The 21,470-nt window shown below is 62.4% G+C and overlaps 1 protein-coding gene across 2 annotated transcripts; it reads left to right on the top strand.

The window, feature by feature from the left end:
- Positions 1 to 1,168: 1,168 nt before the first annotated feature.
- On the top strand, positions 1,169 to 21,055 carry PPP1R37 (protein phosphatase 1 regulatory subunit 37). Of its 2 annotated transcripts, none has more exons than XM_056135512.1 (13): positions 1,169 to 1,634; positions 15,544 to 15,641; positions 17,219 to 17,264; positions 17,407 to 17,507; positions 17,865 to 17,984; positions 18,175 to 18,325; positions 18,402 to 18,557; positions 18,928 to 19,040; positions 19,461 to 19,602; positions 19,692 to 19,858; positions 19,946 to 20,585; positions 20,669 to 20,759; positions 20,845 to 21,055. In XM_056135512.1, exons 1-12 carry the CDS (start codon positions 1,442 to 1,444, stop codon positions 20,749 to 20,751), a joined length of 2,010 nt encoding a protein of 669 aa, XP_055991487.1. In that variant the 5' UTR covers positions 1,169 to 1,441; the 3' UTR covers positions 20,752 to 20,759; positions 20,845 to 21,055. The 2 variants fall into 2 exon arrangements, with proteins under 2 accessions (XP_055991487.1, XP_055991486.1); XM_056135511.1 differs by having other exon boundaries at positions 1,170 to 1,634; positions 20,830 to 21,054.
- The last annotated feature ends 415 nt before the right edge of the window (positions 21,056 to 21,470 follow it).

The following is a 21,470-nucleotide window of genomic DNA, read 5'->3' as shown; positions in this document are numbered from 1 at the left end:
CTGACCAGATTCGCTTCCCATTCCCCGGGCGAGGAAGCAGTGCAGCCACGCCTCGAGGAAAGACTTAGGCTTGGCGCCCCGGGGAGGCTTCGTTCCTTTTCAAACCCTTCCAGCTGTCCAGACCCAATCAATTCGGAGTCTTTATTTTTTAAAAAACGGGGGTAGGATTTCCGCCCCCTGAGGCTCATCAGGTTCTGTCCGCAAGTGAGGAATTCCGTTAAGCACCGATGAGATTTGCTTTGTCCCACTTCAATCGTGAAAGGACGACAGTCGAGGATGTAGAAGGGGCAGCGGAGAGCACCGCTCCCACACCTTCAGCGCGCTGCCGCCCGCCGGTCCCCGGCCTAACGCTCGGGTTGCTTTGGCAACCACGTCGCTCGCTCCGCCCCAATTTTCTCAAGCCCCGCCCCGTCCGCGGGGGGGGGGTGGGGGTGGGCTGGGAAAACCTGGCGAAAGTGCGGCGGCGAATCGGCAGGAGCCCGGAGGGCTGGACTCCTGGGGGGCGTGGCCTAGGTTCGTGCGGGTTTTTTTTTTTTCCGGGCTTGTTGAATTTACCTGCCGTCGCCTGGTCTTTTTGTTAGCAGACTTAGCTCTTTTCGGGTTTTCTTCCTTCCGCTTTTATTGTATTTTTAAATCAGACTCCTCACGGGGGGGTCCCATTTATTTTAACATGTTAAAGTCTAAAATGTACATTTAGACTTGAGGGTGGGCGGGAATGGAGCCGGGAGAGGCGTGGCCGGGCCCCAACGTGCTCCAAAGTCAGAGAACGGAGGGTGCAAATGGACTGCTAAAGAGTAGGTGGCCAGAGAGTCTCGGCGGCGTCTCCAGGCCGAGACCCCCTTGTCCACCGCGAGCACCTGTGCTCATAGAGTCACCACAGCTCCGCCCTTCGAGTTCGCGGCGCCCCACCAAGCAGCTGTTTCCACTTTTTCTCCAGTCCACTCCCTTCTCCCCAGCCCGAGCTCATGACGCCAGCGTGCGAACCCGAGCGCAGCTTAGACCGAGCCGAGGCGGGGTGGGGGCGGCGCCTGCGTGCTGGCCGGGAGACGCGGCCGCCCCGCCCCGCGGTTCCGGCGCCGCCGATTCGCCGCTCCCGCGTCTCGGGGCCGCGACTCTCGCCTCCCGCGTCAGCCCCCGGCCCCCGGCCTGACTCCCCCTCGCCCCCGGCCGGCCTGGATTTTCTCGGCCTCCGGCGGACGGGCCCGGGCTCGGCGGCCCCTGGCGAAAGTGCGGTGGCGAATGAGCAGGCGCGCGCGGGGCTCGGGGGAGGCGCGCTCGGGCTCCCGGAGGCGACGACTACGACGGCCGGGAGCGCGGACGGAGGCGGCGCCTGAAGCGGCGGCGGAGCCCATGCCCCGGGACGGCGGGCGGGCCCGGAGAGACCAGTCCGGGGCCCGGGGCATGTCCCCGGGGCCCCCCTGAGGAGGCGGCGGCGGCGGCGATGGAGGTCCCGCCGCAGGAGGCGCCGCCCGGGCCCGGCGACGCCGCCGAGGCCCCCGCCGAGGCCCGGGCGCCCAGCCCCACCTCGCCCCCCGCCGACGGGCGCCTCAAGGCCGCGGCCAAGCGCGTCACCTTCCCCTCCGATGAGGATATCGTGTCGGGAGCCGTGGAGCCCAAAGACCCCTGGAGACACGGTAGCCGGGGCCCGCGGGCGCGGGGGCGAGCGCGGGGAGGGGACCCGAGGGTCGCGGCCACGCCGGGCGCGCACGGGGCGCCCCGCGAGTTGCCCCGAGTGACGGTGGAGAGAGGCGCTGGCCGGGGCCGAGGCAGGGGGCGGCAGCAGGCAGCGGTCGGGGTGGGGGAGCGGGAAAGTGCTCCCCCTCCCCCCAAGAAAAAAAAAACCCCAAACGAAACCGAACCGCCGAAGGTGATCGTTTTAGGAGCAGTTCAAGAAAGTTGCGCCCCTGGGGAGATTCGGGGGCGGGGGGCTCCCCGGGGAAGAAGGCGGCGGTCCACATCGCCTTGGAGGGGCCCACGGGGGTGGGAGAGGGGTTCGGTGGCTGGCCTGCGGGCCTCGGGACAAGGGGTGGCCATGTTGCTCCTGTCGCGGCTGGAAGGAGGAAGAGGAATGACTGTGGGCGCGGGCTGCTGAGCGGGGGAAGGGGGGACGCGGGGGCCTGGGGAGGGGGAACGTGCTCAGCCAGCCCGCGGGACGGGAGGGGAGCCCGGGGGCTGCGGGGGGCTGCGGGGGGAGGTGCCAAGAAAAGCAGGGGCTGGAGATAGCAGGGCGCTGGTCTGGCACACAGCCCATCGCTGGCACCGCATAGGAGCGCCCCCCCAGCCCGCCCAGGAGTGACCCCTGAGCCCCGGAGGGTGTGACTCCAAAGCCCTCCTCCGAAAAAGGAGAAAGGTCACTGCGCACCTCCTTTCTGCAAAGGGAAGCAGAGGTAGCCTTTCAGCAGCAAAGGAACTTTGGGAACAGGGTGGGAAGGGGCTTTTATTCCCCCCCACCCCCAGAGTTGGGGAACAGGGTTCACAGGTGCCCAGAGGAGGTGGACTCCTTGAATCAGTTTGGGGTCCTGAGGCGTGGGGAGTCGGGAAGCCGGATCGGGATTCCTGAGCACCTGGGGAAGGTGCCCGGGATATTGGGTGTGCAGGCGGGGGTCCTGCTGGGGGTCTGTGGAGAGAGAAATCTGGCTAGATTGGGCCTTCCCGGGACAGAGAAAGAAGTGTGACCTGCCCAGGCAGTGGTAGCTCTGTGTGGGTCCCCATCCTCCTAGGAACCTGCAAACAGTAGTCGCTACTGGGTCATTTTTTTAGTTTCTGGAGCTACACCCAGTGGTCCCCAGGTGCTGTCTGCTCAGGGGACTGCGTGGTACCAAGGATGGAACTTGGGGCCCCTGCATGCAAAGCTTCAGCCCCGTGAGCCTCTTCCCAGCCTCACAGCAGCTGCCTTTTGGGTGGAGAAGTGGGGGTCGTGGGCCTGAGGAAGGGACTGGTCTGTCGCATGGTATCCAACCACTGGAGAGTGGGGGATCCAGTGGGCAGGGCAGCCGCCCCAAGGCAGATTGGGATGGTCTCCTAGGTACCCCCACATCCTGCCCTCCTTTCTGTAAAGGGGGCGGCAGTGCTAGGGACTGTGGGCAGAAGCCCTTGACTGGTACATGTCAGGTGCAGCCGGGCTGCACTCTGTCCGCGCCCGTCTGTTTGTGCCTTACAGATAGACCCCCAGAAGCAGGACCCAGAGGGTGGTTTGTTAGTGGGTCTGGACGAAGGCAGGGAAAATGGAGTGGGGGAGGGCAGAGGTGCAGGGAGCTTTGGGGAACAGGGCAGTGGGTACCCCGCAGAAGAATGGCTGCCTGACTCCGTGAGCAGTTTCCTCTTGGAGCCTCGGAGTCTGCAGGTGGAGGTGCTGATTATCCGTGGGGGGCATGAGATCAGATTGGCCTTGCACAGGAAAAGCGGCTGTCAGGGCCAGAGCAATCACCCAGCAGGGACAGCCGTGTACACAGCCGACCCAGCTTCGGTCCCTGGTACCCCATATGGTTGTGTGATTCTTGAGCACAGGGCCAGGAGTAACTCCTGAGCACCTGTGCCCCCAAACTAAACAAAAAAGAGATAGCAGCTGTTTTCCGTCCATCCCCTCACCCGTGGAGAGGCCACGCAGGAGTTGGGGTGGGTAGGTATGCCCAGGAAGAGGGTCTGTGGGCATGGGGAGGAATTGCTGGGTCGGGCTGTTATCATTCTGGGAAGTTTCCAGAAGGACAAGGGCCTGGTCAGGACTTTGTGAGGTCTGAAGTGGGGGTGGGGGTCAGCTTTGGGGCTGTCAGAGGAAGGAATTGGCCTGTCAGTGAAGGTGTTGGGGGACATTGCCCCCTAGGTAGGGAGAAGGTAGTGAGGTTGGTGAGGTGGGAAGTGGGGGGCCTGGGGTGGTGAGGTTGGTGCCGTGCCAGAAGAGTGGGCCTACCTGTGGGAGCTGCTCTGGAAGCTGGGGACAGCTCAGGAGTCCCTGATGCTGGGCCCATGTGGGAAGGTGCCCTGCTGAGGCCCATGGGGACAAGGGATTGGAGGGTCCACATGCAAGTGGGGGGATGTAGCAGAATCAGGTGAGTGTAGCAGAATCAGGGACACACCCCTCCCCCCAGCAGGTTTTGCAAGAGGTCACCGGAGAGGGTTCCTGCAGCTGAAGCCAGCTGGAAAGGGGCTGACAAAAGGCCAGGGTCATGGCCCCAGGTGTCCCCAAAGTGGTCCGCCTGACCCCCTGCATGCAGAACCATCTGATGGCACCTTTGTATTTGAGTCTTTCTGGGTGACCCCCCAGCCCTGTGAATAAAACAATACCCCTTTTTCCCATCCCCACCTTCCAGGCAGGCACACAGCTCTTCTAGAAGCGTCCTCGCAGGGACAGCCTAGGGCTGGGCTCCAGGGCCCTCCAGTTTGTGTGTGTGGGGGGGACACATTGTGAATGGAAGAGGTGACTCAGAAGGGGAGGAATCCCCCACCCCGTGGCCCATGTCCCTGGGGTGCCAGTAGGGAAGGGATTGGCCTTGGGGGTGGGGGCTCCTGCCGTTTGGAGGGCCAGGTCCAGATGTGACCCTGAACCCCTCCAGACCCTGTGGCAAGCTCAATCCTGGATCTGTGGGGGAGATGTGGTGACTGTCCCTCTCCCTCATGCCAGTGACTCACCCTCTACTTTACCTTCGGCCAGCCAGGGCAGCAGCTGGGGGCACCAGGACGATGTTTGGGGGGGGGGAGGGGTGACTCAGACCTCTGAGCTGCAGCAGCACCCGGGGTCTGTGCCCTTCTCCAGTGGGGAGCAAGGTGGGGCAGAGGCTCTCTGTTTGTCCTTACTGAACCCCAGGTTGACTTTGGAAACTGGTTTGGCAGGTGGCGGGCACCTGTCTGCGCTGGAAGGGCCACCCCCCAGCAGGGCTGTCGTCACCCTCTCACTGGGCTCAGAGAGCCCCTTCTGAGGACAGGGCCAGGCTGGCTGCCCGCTGCTTCCTCTCCCACCTGCGCATAGCTTGGGCAGCTCTGCTGTTCCCCCGCCACACACACACACGCACACACACACACACACACACAGAGTGTATTGCACACACACACACAGAGTGCACTACGCACACACACACACACAAACACACACACACAGAGTGCACTGCAGACAGGCATGGGAAGGGAACCGGCTGCCCCCACAGTCCAGACTCCCGCCCCCACACAACCTGGAGAGTGGCCACAGTCTTGCTGTTCCCCTCTCCACACACACACACAATCACACACACACACAATCACACACACAGTGCACACTGCAGACAGGCATGGGAAAGCCTCCAGCTTAGCACTGTGAGGGTGTCCCCAGCCCGTGGGGAGCCAGCTGCCCCTACAGTCCAGACTCCTGCCCCCACACAACCTGGACAGTGGTCAGTCTGAGGTGCAGCTCCTGCCTGGCCCGGACCCTCCTTAGGAAGCCCCCCCCCCCCCCAATCCTCATGCTGCCCTCTGCCCCATGGTCCACTTGGTCCACTGGTGTCCTTGGAGGACAAGGATATGTGACAACCCTGTGGCACACGGCAGCATTTGGGAGTCCCTCCATCCATGCCAGTCGGAGGCCCTGGAGTGCTGTCCGTCATCCTCGGAAAGAAAGCACATGCACATGCAGGCTGGAGAGTGGCATGGGCCCATGGAGTGCAGGTGTGTGGGGTCTGGGGGGAGCTGGGGCGAGTGGGCAGCTGCCCTAGGTGCGAGGGTCCTGTGGGGGGTGGGGAGTGTGTGGGCAGCTGCGCCGTCAGCCACCCCAGCAAGAGTTTGTGGGTGCACCTCAGGGGCTACTTTGGGAGCAGATTGTTGGATGAGCCTTGGAATGTCTGCCTAGAGATGACTGCAGAGAAGGGGCCGTTCCTCACTTGCTGCTGCTGTGCGCCCACTCGGTTGGGGGCAGCGCTTGCTCACAGCGCTGGTCTCAGTCCCTTCGAGAGGAACCCAGAATGAGGAGTGGCCACCTGCAGGGGGTGCCCTCTGGGCCCTCCTTTCCCTGGGCTTTTGGTGCCCTGACCCTGCATCCACAGGGGTTACTGTCACATGAGGGAGACCTGGGGACCAGCGCCTGTCAAACCAAACAATTGCCACTACTGATTAGCCGGGGACTGGGGGGGGGGGGGCAGGGGCGGGGACCAGGCTGAGACTGAAGGCCACCGCGAAGGTACTGGGGTGATTGCAGAGGGCTGGAGGATTAGTGGAAGGGCAGAGGCCTGTGCTAGGATGGAAGCTGGGGCTCCCTGCACCCTGAGTCCACTTCCCCAGGGAAGGCTCGTTTGGAGAGCTGCTGTTTTGATCAGAACTTTGACAAAGGGGGAAGACTGAGTCTGGGAGTCAGGATTTGAAGCTGGTGCTGGGAACAAAGGCCCCCTAGGTATTGGGGACCTTCTCCCGCAAGGTCTCGCCCGTGCCAGCCTTCAGGGGGTTGGAGCTGCTTCTCCTGAGTTGTAGCTCGTGGGCCCCTCACCCCTACCCACAGCTAACCTGCCCTGGTGGGTGGGCCCCCAGGAGTCTGTGTGACCCCCACTCCTTGAGAGCCCAGAACTATCGTGCAGGGAGGGACCGGCCCCCAGAACTCCCGGTTACTCTGTGGGAGAGTGGGCCAGAGCAGGAACAAGCTTAGCCCCTCCCAGCCTGCGGGGCTGTGGGGTATGGGGGTGCTCCACTCTGCAAGTACCACTTGGGAACTGGGGTGCAGCGAGGTGTTCCTTCTTGCCTTTATCCCCCTATTTGGCAACCTAGGGGCTTGAGGAGGTTCTAGAGTCCTGAATTCCCTGCTGGATGCGGGAGGGGGTGAACCCTCCCACCCCCCTGCAGTGGGCCCTGGCCCTGTGTCCCCCTCAGGAAGGCATTACTGCCAAGGCAATCCCTAGGGGCCTTGCTCTCCTCTGTAGGCTGGATGGGTGGCGGCTGGGGTACAGCCCCCCTCCCCCCAACGGCTGAGCAGTCTCAGCAGAGTCTGCTGACAGCCGCCTGCTCCGCGTGAGGCGCCTGCCGCCTCCCCTTCCCGCAGCGCTGCTCCAGCCCCGCTCACAGCCCGGCCCTGCGCGCTGGCACCCGGGGTCAGACTCGTGTGCCACTTCCCACCCACGGCTCCTGCTGCTGCCAGCTGCCGGCGGCTGCTCGGTCCCTGCGCAGAGCGAAGCTGGCTTCTGGGGCTTCTCGGCACCAGGCAGGCGCACTGGGGAGGCCGTGGCTTCCGGGAGGTGGTAACAGGGCGACAAGGGCCATCCTCGAACCACTCGGACTGGACTTGGCCACCTGCGCTGACTCAGGCATGGAGCCTCCCTGCGCATGAGGAGGCTTCCCTTAGACCCTGAGGTCAGGGGAAGGTGTGAGCCCCCCAGCAGATGTCTGTCCCCTCCCTCATAACCCAGCCTGTTCATCCTTCCTCACAGCAGCGGGGGGGCCCAGGTCCCGCGGGCAAGGCCCCAGTCCCAGGCGCAGGTCGCCATGGCGTCTCCCCACACCACTGCTGTTTGTTTTGGCCCCTCCTCCCTCCTGGGCGCGCCTGGGGGACTGCAGCCTGTCCACCTGGCTCCCGGGAGGGAGTGAACCACGTTCCCAGGCCCCTCCCAGCCTAATGGGGCCCCCAAGAGTTGGAGGAAGGCTGCAGGGGCTTGTTGGACACCGTTGGGTCATGCACGCTGGTGGCTCGGCCTCAGAGTGGCTGTACTGGGAAAGGAGGTGCAACCCCTCTTCATCACTCCCCAGATTCTTCATACCCCACCGGCCCTGCACCCCAGCGCCTTACTAGATTCAGTCCTGGGAGCAGGCTGGGGGGAGGGAGGACCATCCCTGCGGGCCTGCTGGCCCTGGATCTGTTTACCTGCAGGCCGGCTCAGGTTCCCTTCGGCTCTGACCTGGCCACGCACAGACTGTCTGGCTTTGAGGAGTGTCAACAAGCTCCTCGCCCTGGTGGGACATGGGGTGGGTGCAGACCCATCGCTGCTGCTCACTACCTCTGCGCCCAGACAGGGCCGGGCTGCTGCTCCTACATGGCCCTCGAGGGCACTGAGGGACCAGGGCTTGTTGGGTAGGACTGAGAGAGCCCAGATTCTTTTGGGGAAGTGCATACCACCAGTGCTGGGGGCGCAGGGCTGTGCTCGGCAGTGCTGGGGTGAACCCGAGCTCCAGCCCTTGTGCTCTCCCTCGCCCCCAACACTTGTTACACGGCGTGTTGTTGTCAGCAGCAGTCAGCCCCCAGCTCTGGCCTGATGTTCTCCTCTGCCTCCACCCGCTCTTCATCAGAAACCTGCTTCCTGTCCCAGGCAGAGGAGCTCTCTTGTCCCAGCTCTTGCCACTGCCATCCAAATGATCTGACAGTTTCCCACACCCCGGGAGCACCTTCTTCCATGTAGGACATGGGCTCTGCCCCCAGAGGTTATCTGGGATCCCCTGCCCCCGCCCATCCTGGTGGTGCTTGTTGGGAAGGGGACAGTCCTGGGAAGGCACAGCTGCATGCTGGTATGTGTGCTGGGGTGGCGGTGGGAGCTCTAGGATGACTTGAGTTGTGGGTATTGCAGCACCAGCCGTCCTGGGTAGGGCCGGCGATTCTGTGCCCACTGACTGCTGAGTCCATTCCTTCCCCATCTTCAGAGTTAGATAATCAGGGCTTACCTGCTTTTTTGGGAGTGGGCACACCCAGCATGCTCAGGACTTAGTCCTGGCTCTGCACTCAGGGATCTCTCTTGCCAGTGCTTGGGGTACCAGGTGGGGTACCTGGAATCAAACCCAGATCGACTGCATGCACGGCAAGTCCCCTCCCCGCTGTGCTATGGCTCCAGGCCTAGGTGGGTTACCTTCGTGCACCTCTCTGGGCAGCTAGCCTGTGTGGGCACCCTGGACCTACCTCTGCTCCCAACGCAGCTCCAAGAGTCAAAGGCTACACCCCAGGGGACTGGGAGAAGAGTCTCATTTGTGTGAATTCTTGTTGGTGAAAGAGCAGAAAGCTGGGGTGCCCTAGCTGTCAGTCAAATTTCAGAGCCACACCTGGCAGTGCTGGAGGATCCTCAGCTCTGTGCTCGGTGGTCCTCTGGCAGTGCTGGGGGACCAGGTGCTACTTGGGTGGAAGCACCTTAACTCTTGTTCTCTCTCCGCCCCATTTTCTGCATTGATTATTTCCTGTTTTTTAAACCACAGACTTGTCACTCTCCCGCTGTGGAATTGTATTATTCTGAGTACATCTCTGCTGTGACACGCTGGACATGTGCATTCCCCACTGAGAATGTCCGGCCCTGAGTTTTCTCTTTACCATCACCATCAACCTTAGCACATTTCATAATCTCCAAAAAGAAACCTCTTCCCCGCCGGCCCCTGCCCCCATCTCACCCTCCCAGCTGACCTGCTCTCTCTTCACCATATTTTGTTGGGTTGGGGGCCTGTGGCAGCTACCTCCCAGCTTGGGGCTGGGGACTATGGTGGCAAGGTGACGAGTCCCAGGTTCCCATGTACGAAGCCTGTGCACTGGCTCCAGAACTCTCTTTCTGCCTGTGCGTGAACATGCGTGTGTCTGTGAACATGTGTGTGTATGTGTGTGTGTCAACACATGTATGAGCCTGAGCATGTTGGTGTGTGCATGAGTTCCCCTGCAGCATCACGCAGTTCCCCGTGTCTAGTTGGCGTGTGGTTCCACGTCACTCGTTGTAGGAACCACCTCTTGGCAATGGCTCTGCCTGCTTGATTGGTCATACCTTCCACTGCTGGTCCCTTGGGTGGTTTCCGCGCTGCAGCGGCTGTTCCCACCCAGGGCTGCTGGGGGCGCGTGTGTTTCTCCAGCAGCCAAGTTGCCTGCTCTGGGGCAACTGAGTTGAACGCTTTGAACATCTGCCAGATCATTGCCCCAGGGATGGGGGCTCTTGGCTCTCTGCCCCACAGTGCAGCGCTTGGGGGTCTGATTCCTCTTCACCCCCCTTGATCTCGTCCTTTGGAGTCCTGTGGCCTCCTGGGGATGTAGTGACATGTCCTTGTCTATCCTGCAGTCAGGCACCCCACATTATCTTGGCATTGACTGGGGGGAAACTGCATCCCACGAGGACTCTCCAGCAGGGAAACATCCCGGATTCCCCAGCTCCCGTGTTTGTCACAGGACATGCCCCAGCACTGGTCAGCAGGATGAAAGTAAATCTGGAGGGACTGGGCACCCATACACACCCTGGTGTTGTCACTGTGTGTCCCCTCCCTGAAATCAGCCCCTCATCCCTCCATTCACCCTTACAGCCTGCGTCCACGGGCCTCACCCGCCCACTGGAAATCTTGGGGTCTCAACAGATTTCTCAGACATTCTTAAAAGGTGGTCACCAGGTGCACAGGGTGCACTGATGGTGGAGTCCACGCACCTGTGCCCCTCAGGAGACCGACTGCTGGCTTCTGGGTGTGGCTGTGGGTTTCCAGCAGGCCCCTGTGAATACGGCAGCGTCTTCCCTTGGAGTGTTGGGGCCACAGTGACTGGCTCTGGTGGGGGGAGCTGGGCTGCAGGGCCCCCCGCCCTAAATCCACTCCTGGAAGTGAGTGTTCTCTGGAGCTGCTTTTTTGTGACGTTGAGGCTGGTGGGCTTGGGAGCAGAGCCCAGCCTAGACCAGCGGACCAGGGCCTAAGCACAAGCTTTGCGTCCTGGAGGTCGGGGTGAGACTCTAGCTCTGCAAGAAGTAAACCCAGGAAAGGGGTGGAGCCAAGCAAAGTTGGGTTCCGGAGGCCATAGAAGCATACGTGGGCCCCCCTCCCCGGTCCCACCAGGCAGACAATTGTCACTTGTTTCACAAATGAGGGAGTCTGAGGCAGCTCAGACTGGCTGGTTGCCATCAACCCCCCGGAGCTGTACTGGGTGATGGGCAGTGTGGGGTGGTCATCAGAGCAGGGACCCCCTACCCCATCCCTGGGGGCTCTCACACTGCTGCTTCTGGAAGCTTCCGTGTCCTGGTGTTGCCATGTAGGTGTGGAGATTGCAGTGACTGGCACACGGAGTGCACAGGCCTCTTCCCAGGAGGGAGTTTGGAGAGCCCCAGAACCAGGACTGGTGACCCCGCAGGGGTCTGTCGGTACTCTTACGGATTCAGGAGAACCCACATGCTTCCTCTCAGGGCACTTGTCTCTGAACTGGGTGCCCCCAGGCTCCACCAGCCCCCCAGACAAGGCTCTCGCATGCCCACCTCTCTCAGGGACTCCCTCCCCACCCCCGCGGGAGGCTCAGACTACCAGGTGTGCCTGGCACACACATCTCAGCAGTGCCCTCGATTGGGCATGATGTGATCTTAGGCACATGTGATCTGTAGCATCCTGGGTCCCTGTTTTACACATGGCCCTCATCTGCACCCCCCGCAGAGGGACGCTGGAGCCAGGCTGGAGTCCTCCTAACCCTAAGCCCCACTTTTCTCCTCTGGAAAAGGGGGGAGGGTCCGTATCTTGAAAGGTGGTGCCAGTCATATGTGATGACAAGGATTGTGGAACCCAGACTGCCAGGGCTGGGTGCCCACATGGCCCCCTTCCTTATCGTCCCCCTCAAAGCAGGGTGTGGTCAAAAGCAGTCCACGGAGTGACATGGAAAGTGCCGTGTCTGGGGTGCAGGCTCCCCCTCCGTGTTCATTCTATCGGCTGCACTGTGGGGCGTTCCCTTTGTGTATTGGCACCTGCTGGGTGGGGGTGCTGGGGGACCTGGCCCCTCACGTGTAACAGGATCTGCCTGTGTCATGTTGGGCTGGAAGTTCAGGGTATGGGGAGTAGTGAGGGGTAAATGGGCCAGCCCCAGGCACCTGCCAGCTGTCAGTGGGCAGGCCCTGCCCAGCAGGGATGTTGTGTCAGCCCAGCCCTCCAGCAGGACCTCACCCTAGCACCCTGAGTCCTGACACACTTGTCCAGGAGGGAGACAGGAGGACAGCTCCTCCCCTCATTCATTCACTCAGCCAGAGGCTTCTGCAGGGGCTCCCCAAACTCAGGCGATCACTGCTGGCTTCTTGGTCTCCCACCGAGATTAGAGGAGTAAACAGAGGTTAGGAGTCAAAGAGGACTTCTCAGAGGAGGTGATATGGAGCTGGGGCGGGCTAGGGGAGGAGCAGGGGGCTCAAGCGGGAAGGAAGCTGGTGGCAGTGGAAGCTGGGACCTGGGATGCTGGAGGTGCAGCAGAAGATGTGGTGAGCCGTCGTGCCGCTTCCTCGGCACGCCCTCCACAGGGTGCCCCCTGCAGAAACCTAGTGAGGCTGGCGTGACCAGGCCACCAGCGGGCCCTCGAACACAGGGCAGATGGCGGGGTGTCTTCCAACCAGGGGGAGGGACCTGCTGAGCCCAGGACATTTCCTCCTGGAAGCCAGTCAGTTTGGCACGCTTGGCACTGACTCTGGGGGCTGACCTTGGAGGCTGACAGCCATGGCAGCTGAGCTGCGAGAGAGGCATCGTCTGGGGAGTGTTACCCAGGGCTGAGTGAGGTCCTGGCTCAGAGCCCTTCCCAGGGGTGCGGAGACGCCTGGGAACTGGGCTGGGACAGTAGTCAGTTGGTTTGGGGGCTCACAGGGGTGGCCCACCATTAGTGGTCAGGTTTCTCAGGGTGCCGCCAGGTACGCTGCCTGAGGACCCGCGGGACCCTCCCTTTGGTGACCCGGGGTGAACCCTGGCCTGGCCCTGGTGCAGCAGCAGTTCTCCCACTCCCTTTTCTGGGGGTGGGCTGGGCTTAGGGCTGCACCCAGTGCTCAGGGGTCACAAGGTACTGGCTCGGCTGCGAGCTAAGCCTAGACCTTCACCTGGGGCTCAGGGCCCTGCTCCGGTGCCTGGGAGGGCTCCCCTGTGACCTCTCCTGACTGGCTTTTGAACCTGGGGACACCTGGCCCCAGCAGCGCCCTCTGCCCTCCAGGAAGGTACCGGAAAGCCCAGTGGAGGGGCTGGCGCTTCTGTGTTCCCCACTTCTGGGGATGCTCCCTCCCTGTCTGAGTTCAGACTGGGCGCCCCACTCAGACCACACTGGGTGCGGGTGCCTGTCATGCCACCTCTGCAGACGGCACCACCCTGCGCCTGCCTCCTTTTCCTTGTGGGGTGTTGGGGAGACAGGGCACACACCATGCTATTCAGGATCTGCTCCTGGCAGTACCTGACCAGCCACCACCCCCTAACCCTCTGAGCTTCAGCCTCTCCCCCCCCCCCCCCCCCCCCCCATGCTGCTGCTGCTGCTGTAAACCAGCTCTCCACTGTGCCATTCAGGGCTGAGTTCTTCAGCTTCTGCTCCCTGCTCTGGGGAGTTAACTCTGAGATGCCTGTGGACAGGTTGGAATGGGGAAAGTTAGAGTAGCCCAGTCGAAAGGGGGTCCCACGTGAGTGGTACGGATGCAGACTGCCTCTGCTTGCAGCTGGGGAGTAGCACCGCCTGCACCCGGCAGCGGCTGGTCTCTGGGACAGGTGTGTCACCGGCTCCAGGTGGAAAGAGGCGCCCAGGCGGGGTACCGCCAGCCCCATGGAGGAAGGCCCCGGACCTGGTTTGAGGCAGTGGCATGTACCAGCCTCACCTCCTGGGGCCCTGCAGGCCTGGCACAGGGACCGAGTTGGAGCCCGTGAGGGAAGTGCCAGCCGGGTTGTGGCTGGGGCTCTGCAGGCGCCCTCCTGCAGCTGCGCACCAGGGAAGTCGGAGCTGCTAGTCAGACTTTGGAGGGAGGGGTCAGAGCTGGACCGGAGTTGGGGACCTTCCCTGAAGGCTTTGCATCTTCCGTATTTCAGAGCCCAGAGGCTTTGCGATCTCTAGATCCTCTCCTGTCCAGTTCCACCCTACCGTGCTGTAGCGCTGCACCAGGAAGAAGCCCGGAAGCCACTGGCTCCTGTTGCACATGCGCGAGGGGAGGCCCCAGGTGGCTGCCCTCTGGGAAGCTTAGACACCTGGTGGTGGCAGGGACACGTTGTTCCCCAGATCTGAGTCCTGGGAGCAGCATCCTGGGGAGTTCTGGGATGGGTGGGCAGGGGCTTTCTGTGTGCCTGGGAGGTGCTGGCTTGGCTTGTAGAGGGATCCCTACCCCTGCCCCCACTCTGGGTTCCTCATGCAGTGCCTGTGGTGCCAGCTCTTATGACTTCTGCATGGGTAATCAGCCCTGGGCCACCCTAGCCCTGCTTGGCCCCTGACAGCCCCCCACCTCCTCCTCTGCTCCCCCAGAAGCCCCATGCACTACTGCTTTCTAGATGGGGATCTGCTCTGCTTCTCTTCCCTCTGTTCCATCCCCGGACATTGCCTTGGGTTTCTTCTGCTCTGGGGTGAGGGGCCCCTGCCCAGATGTTCCGGTGGCCACGCCCTGATGCTGGTCTTACCTTTCTCCTGAGCCTGTTATAGCACTTGATGTCCCTTCTCCTGTGTCCCTGCAGAAAGGGGCAGGGCACCCCTTTCCTGCACTCCCTTGTGTCTCTCCTTTAGTTGGGGGCATGGGGTGGGGATCTCTGCCCTTTACTGGGGAGAGCACATGCCAGGGGTCGCTGCCCTCTGGGCACATGGATCCCCAACTCTGTTCATGACCTCTGGGGGAGAAGGCGATGTGGGATTCTCTGCTGCGGGGAACCTGGGCCCATTGAGGCACCCTGGAGGGGAGACCCTGTCCCTTTGTGGGTGTCTCTAAGTGGGGGATCCATTCTCTTCAGCTCCACCCCTGCCCACCCACACCCCCTTTGCATACCCAGGAAGGAGGGGCAAAGTGTGGGAGTTCCTGCATTCCTGGGTGGTATCTCCTTGTCCAGGTGAACGCATGAAGGAGGAGCAGGCGGGACTGCACCCGCCCGGACCTCAGCCATGTGTTTAGGTTCCCCATGGGGCCAGCAGAGGGTCTGGGGTGCTGGAATGGCACCAGCACAGCTTTGGGGCCAGAAATACCTGGAACCAGTCTGCTGACTGCTCACCCTTTCCCTTACAGGGGCTCTTTGTCTTGGGGCGGTGACTGTCTGGCAGTGTTTATGGGTGTACCTGACTGCAGGGGATTAATGCCTAAAGAGCACATCCTAGTCTACAGGGTCTCATGTTTGATTTGCCCTCGCATGAAATCTCTGACCTCATTGGCCAGGAATCACCAGGAGTGGCTTGGAGGCCCAAAAATAGGGTGTTTTTTTTTTTCTTTCTGGTTCACACCCAGCAATGCTCAGGGGTTACTCCTGGCTCTGCACTCAGAAATTAATCCTGGCGGTGCTTGGGGGACCATATGGGATGCAGGGGATCAAACCCAGGTTGGCTGCGTGCAAGGCAAACACCCTACCCTCTGTGCTATCACTCCGGCCCCCCAAAATAGTTTTGAAAAATTTAAATCAAGGGGCCGGAGAGATAGTACGGTGGGTAGGACATTTCCCTTACACACAGCTGACCTAGGTTTGATTCCCCAGCATCCCATATAGGGACCTTCAGTTCCCTCCAGGAATAAGCCCTGAGCACCACTGGAGGTGCCCCCCCCCAAAAAAAAAATTGAGGTCTTGCCCTTGGGTGGCATCAAGGACAGAGGGGGGTGCTGACAGGGCACAAACCTGGTATGATGGTGACTGGGTTTGGGCGGTTGGAGGTGGGGAACTGTGGGGGTGGCTGTGAGGGTCCCAGGTATGTAGAGTCACGGCCTGTTCCTGTGCCCACAGCTCAGAATGTGACGGTGGATGAGGTCATTGGCGCCTACAAGCAGGCGTGCCAGAAGTTGAGCTGCAGGCAGATCCCCAAGCTCCTCCGGCAGCTCCAGGTACAAAGTTGGGGGACCCTGTGGCTCATGACTGTGGGGACACATCTGTGAAGGGAACCAGGCCCTGGCGAGCTTGTCACCATGTAGACTATGGGAAAGGATATTGGAGTGGGTGGATAAAGTGGCTAGGGCACTTGCCTTGCATGTGGCCACCCCATGCGGTCCTCTGAGTCCTGCTGGGAGTGAACACTGAGCACTGAGCGAGGAGGAAGCCCTGAGCATCAAAAAGAAAAAAAAATCTCGGGATTTGCACTCCCCAAAATCCTCTGGTACAGTGGGGCCTACATCTCGAGTGTCTGGGGGCTGCACCGTGGGGGCTGCAGGCCGAGCTTATTCTCATCTCTGCCATTGACTCTTAAGGGTCTGACTTTGGTTGGTTTTTGGGCCACACCAGCAATGTTCAGGACTTATTCCTGGCTCTGTTCTCAGGGGTCATTCCTGAAAGGGCTCAGGGAGACCCTGTGGGGTGCTGGGGATTGACCCTCATTGGCCATGTGCAAGGCAAGCGCTCTCCCCATTGTACTATCTCTCTGACCCCTATTCTTTTTTTTTTTTCCTTTTTGGGTCACACCCGGCAATGCACAGGGGTTACTCCTGGCTCTTCACTAAGGAATTACTCCTGGTGGTGCTTGGGAGACCATATGGGATGCTGGGAATCGAACCCGGGTCGGCTGTGTGCAAGGCAAACGCCCTACCTGCTGTGCTATCGCTCCAGCCCCTGACCCCTATTCTTGAAAGTCTGAATACACTTTAAAATTGTGATTTAAAGTAGTTCATAATAGAGTTTCTGGGTATTGTATAACAATACCAGTCCCACCACCTTCACTCCGCCAAGATCCCCAGGTCCCTCCCCACCCCCAGCTCACTTTCCTGATGTGTCCATGGTTCTGGTCTAAGTCTCCTGTTGCTGGGCCTTGGCTCTGGTCCAGACACAAGCATGTGGCCCCATCACCTCCCACCCGCCTCCACCTCCTCCCGTAATCTCTTTCTTTCTTTGTCCTCATTCCTGTAGTCTGGGGTCCAGGGTCATCTAGGTGTCCTTGAATTACAGCAACTACTCCACACCTGAAACACAAAACCCAGGGGCTCAAATGGGAGGGCGCTTGCCTCACACATGGCCACTCGTGTTTGATCCCTGGCCCCCCATATGGTCCCCTGAGTCCCTCCAGGAGTGATCCCTGAGTACTACCAAGTGTAGCCCAAAATAATAAGCTTATTATTAAAAAAAAAAATGGAATTGCTAAGTCCCCTCTCCCCAGGCATCGCTACTGGTCGCAACCCCAGGGTCACACACTCAGACTGGCCCTGGGCACGTGGAGGGGGCACAGCCTCTCTCTGTGGGCGTTGGGATCATGGCTCTGCAGTATTGTGTGACCCTGGCTGGAACTTCACCCAAGCCAGCTCATGGCCTCTGCACCAGATGCCTCCCTGGCTGAAAGCGTTTGCTGCCAGGGACCTCCCTATCCCCTGCTCCCCTGATCTGTCCAGCTTACACAGACCTGCAGGTCTGGCCAGGCCTTGGGGTGAGGTTTGGGGGAGGGGGGTCCCTGCCTGAGCCCCCACCCTCTGCTTGACAGGAGTTCACTGACCTGGGCCACCGCATCGACTGTCTGGACCTGAAAGGTGTGTGTGGACCCCCGGGGGCCCATTGGGGGTGCTCATGGATCCTGCTGGGCCCAGAGCTCCAAGGGGAAGGGGCTGCCATTAGGGGGAAGGGGGCCCTGCGCCAGACGTGTCGCAGACTGAGTGCCGTACTTCCTTGCAGGCGAGAAGCTTGACTACAAGACGTGCGAGGCGCTGGAGGAGGTCTTCAAGAGACTGCAGTTCCGAGTGGTGGACCTGGAGCAGACGAGCCTGGACGAGGACGTGAGTGCCCGCACCTGCTGTGGGGACCCTCGGGCAGGGGGATCAGAGTGGACAGGGTGACTGGTGTGTTGGGGTCTCAGTGGGCCACAGGGCCAGCTCTTTCTTTCAGGGGCAGGGGATTTAGTCAGAGTCTCAGGCCGGCTCCTGAGACCCCAACATTGGTGGCCCCCAGCAGGGCCTCTGGACCCACCCCAAAAGCAGACACATTGGAAGCAGGGGAGCTGCAGCGAGCCGGCTGAGGGGAGCCTTTCCGGGCGCTCACCCTGGCTCCTAGCCCCCCCTATTCAGCCTGCATCACCCCCCCACAACCCCCACAGGTTGGGGGGGCCCAGTGCTGACTGAACCCCGTCTTCTCAGGGCGCCTCGGCCCTCTTTGACATGATCGAGTACTACGAGTCAGCCACACACCTCAACATCTCCTTCAATAAGCACATCGGCACCCGCGGATGGCAGGCTGCCGCCCACATGATGCGCAAGGTGGGTGCCGGGTTCCCCTGGGGCCTTCTCCCTCCAGGGCTCGCGTGGCCTTCAGTGGGGACTGGACCCCCGTCTCACCCACAGGGTCTCTGCCCCCCTTCCCGCTCCCCGGCCTCAGTTTCCCCTGATGGGAAAGCCCGGGTGGTGGACTGGTGTGGGGGTCCTCCTGAGCCCACCCCTGGCCCCGCAGACCAGCTGCCTACAGTACCTGGACGCCCGCAACACGCCGCTGCTCGACCACTCGGCGCCCTTCGTGGCGCGCGCCCTGCGCATCCGCAGCAGCCTGGCCGTGCTGCACCTGGAGAGCGCCAGCCTGTCGGGCCGGCCGCTCATGCTGCTCGGTGAGGCCCGCGCCCGCCCGCCCCGCTGCCCTGCACGGGGGCCGGCCGGTCACGTCCGTCTGTCCGTCCCCTCCAGCCACCGCCCTGAAGATGAACATGAACCTGCGGGAACTGTACTTGGCCGACAACAAGCTCAACGGCCTGCAGGACTCGGCCCAGCTGGGCAATCTGCTCAAGTTCAACTGCTCCCTGCAGATCCTCGACCTCCGCAACAACCACGTGCTGGACTCAGGTGCGGACCCTGGGCGGGACTGCAGAGCCCAGAGCAGTGTCTGACCAGGCACGGGGGCTTAAGGAGGACTTCCTGGAGCAGGGGACTTTTCTCAAGTACTGAATGGAGTGAATGGAGCCTGTGGGGCTGAGAATAGGACTGATCATCCCTAACATTTAGAATAGCCCGGAGAGCTCCGGTGTGTTGGGGGAATACCCCACCCCCTGGATCTCCCTGAGAGACCGCCAGGGGAGGAGACAGCACCTCCTTCAGCCCACGGAGGGCTGCAGAGGACTAAGCAGAGGTCCTGAGACTCGAGTGGGGCTGGGGGTCGCCGTCCCATCCCCATGCCCCAGGAGTGCAACCCCACAGGACTCCCTTGCTCCCCCAGGTCTGGCCTACATCTGCGAGGGCCTTAAGGAGCAGCGGAAGGGGCTGGTGACCCTGGTTCTGTGGAACAATCAGCTCACGCACACAGGCATGGCCTTCCTGGGCATGACGCTGGTGAGTCCTGGGGGCCATCTCCCCTCGCCCACTGAGTCTCGTTTAGTGCACCCTCCCTGGCCCTCGGTGCCCCCCTCCCCCACACACATACTTGGTTCACCCGCCTTTCACTCACCCCACCTGACTGCCATCCCCATCCTTGCTGCGTTCCGTCCTCTGTGGGGGGCCAGGGGCTTCTGGGGCGCTCAGGGCTGCACCTGCACAGGGCTCCTGCGCTCACCCCGGACCCTCTCTCCAGCCCTTCAGTTTTGATTCAGTAGCATTTTGATTTATTAGATACGGGGGCCACCATACTTGCCCACTGAGCCCGGACCTGCCCTCACACCCACATCTGGGTCTCGGTGCCAAGAGCTGGCCGGGTGGGGGAGTGGGGGTGGGGGGCATCCTCACTCGCCCACTCATGCCGCTCCTCCACTCCAGCCCCACACCCAGAGCCTGGAGACCTTGAACTTGGGCCACAACCCCATCGGCAACGAGGGTGCGCGGAGCCTCAAGAATGGCCTCATCAGCAACCGCAGCGTGCTGCGCCTCGGCCTGGCCTCCAGCAAGCTGACCTGCGAGGGTAGGCGGGCGGGCGGGGGCGGGGCGCCGGGCGGGGCGGGGCTGCGGTGGGCGTGGGCCCGTGGCCAGCCCCTGCGGTCCCCCTCCCAGGCGCGGTGGCCGTGGCGGAGTTCATCGCCGAGAGCCCCCGCCTCCTCAGACTGGACCTGCGGGAGAACGAGATCAAGACGGGCGGGCTCATGGCGCTGTCCTTGGCTCTCAAGGTGAACCACTCGCTGCTGCGCCTGGACCTCGACCGGGAGCCCAAGAAGGAGGCGGTGAGCGGGGCGGGGCGGGGCGGGGGGGGGGGGGGGGGCCGGGCCGGGCCAGAGCAGCCCCCTGAGCCCGGCTCCCTGTCCCTGCAGGTGAAGAGCTTCCTGGAGACGCAGAAGGCGCTGCTGGCCGAGATCCAGAGCGGCTGCAAGCGCAATTTCGTGCTGGCGCGGGAGCGCGAGGAGCAGGCGCAGCTGTCTGCGGCCATGCCCGAGATCACGGTCACGGCCGCCCCGGCCCACGGGGACCCCGACCTCGCGCCCCCGCCCGCTGCAGCCCGCGCCCACGAGAACGGGGCCCCGGCTGGCCCCGAGCCGGACTCGGATTCAGACTCAGACTCGGAGCGGGAGGATGGGGAGGAGGAGGAGGCGGCTGCAGAGCAGGCAGTCGCCCCCTGCCCGGCCCTGGTGCCCCCCAGCAGCCCCTCCTCCCCTGCTGAGCAACGCATTTCCGTGTCCAGCCCCGGCCGGGGCCACAAAGTGTTTGTGGTGACCCGGGTGGAGAGTCCCCCGGAGAGAGTGGACGCCCCCCTGCTGCCTGCCCCGCTCTCCCCACCCTCTGAGGCCAGGGCACCCCAGGACTCCGGCACTCCGGAGCCTCCGCCGCCACAGGAGCCGCCGCTGGCAGGTCAGCCACTGCCCAACGGCCTGAAGCCCGAGTTTGCCCTCGCCCTGCCCCCAGAGCCGCCCCCTAGGCCCGAGGTCAAGGGGAGCAGCTGTGGCCTGGAACACGGTAAGAGGGGCTGGGGCCTCAGAAACCCTGCCCCTGGATGGGGTTCCCTCCCCTGCCCCTTCATGGAGTTCCATCTCATGCAGAGCTGAGCTGCTCCCGGAATGAGCAGGAGCTCGAGAAGCTGCTTCTGGAAGCCAGTCAGGACTCCGGGCAGGAGACACTGTGACACTTTAGGTGAGGGAGTGGAGACTGGTGGGGATGGGAACGGAGCCTGGCGCCAACTGACCCTCCCCGTCTCCCTAAGTTCCTTTTTTTCCAGGGGGTCTTCAAGGAGCTGAGGCCAGAGCCATGAGACACTGCTGGCCCTTCCCCCCAGCCTCCGGAGGCCTGGACACCGGGGTGGGGCCTCCCTGGGGACCCTGCCCCCCAACACTACAGGGGGCGGACGCCCAGAGCAGGGCCCTGCCGCCCCACCAGAGCATCCCTGTGTGTGTCTGGCCGTGGGGGGAGCTGGGGGCACCGGGAGGCGGCGAGGTCCTTGGCCATGAGGCTGTCCACAGGGCCCGGGGGTCCAGGGGTCCCGGCTACCCCGTGAGGGTGCCATGGGTGGTGGTGGGTGGGCCGGCGCAGGCCGGGGCAGTGCGTGGTGATGGAGCCCCAGATCGCAGAGCAGGGTGGGTGGGGGACAGGGCAGAGGATCAGAGCTTTTTTTCTTAAGTGCAATAAACCTATCAGGGAGCCGGGGTGGGGAGCAGCCGGGCTCCGCAGCCCCTCTGTGGGGGCGCCCTGAGAGGCACTACAACCCCGGGGGAGGGGTGCGGGGGGGTCTCCTGTCGGTGCAACTCTGTTCTCACCTTTTCTAATAAACCAGAGCTGCATTCACTGCGTGCTGCTGTCTGTCATGCCCTGGGAAGGTCCTCTGCTGGGTCAGAACCATCACTACCC

The sequence above is a fragment of the Sorex fumeus genome, unplaced genomic scaffold, assembly GCF_029834395.1.
Source record: "Sorex fumeus unplaced genomic scaffold, SorFum_2.1 ptg000122l, whole genome shotgun sequence".
Taxonomy (NCBI): domain Eukaryota; kingdom Metazoa; phylum Chordata; class Mammalia; order Eulipotyphla; family Soricidae; genus Sorex; species Sorex fumeus.
This window is presented reverse-complemented; position numbering and strand designations above follow the sequence as displayed.

Excerpts from the sequence above, each read along its gene's own strand:
- PPP1R37 (XM_056135512.1), top strand. The coding sequence starts at position 1,442 with ATGGAGGTCCCGCCGCAGGAGGCGCCGCCCGGGCCCGGCGACGCCGCC. Across the intron at positions 17,985-18,174 it reads CCGCCCACATGATGCGCAAG|ACCAGCTGCCTACAGTACCT; the intron begins GTGGGTGCCGGG and ends CTGGCCCCGCAG. Across the intron at positions 18,558-18,927 it reads CAACCACGTGCTGGACTCAG|GTCTGGCCTACATCTGCGAG; the intron begins GTGCGGACCCTG and ends TTGCTCCCCCAG.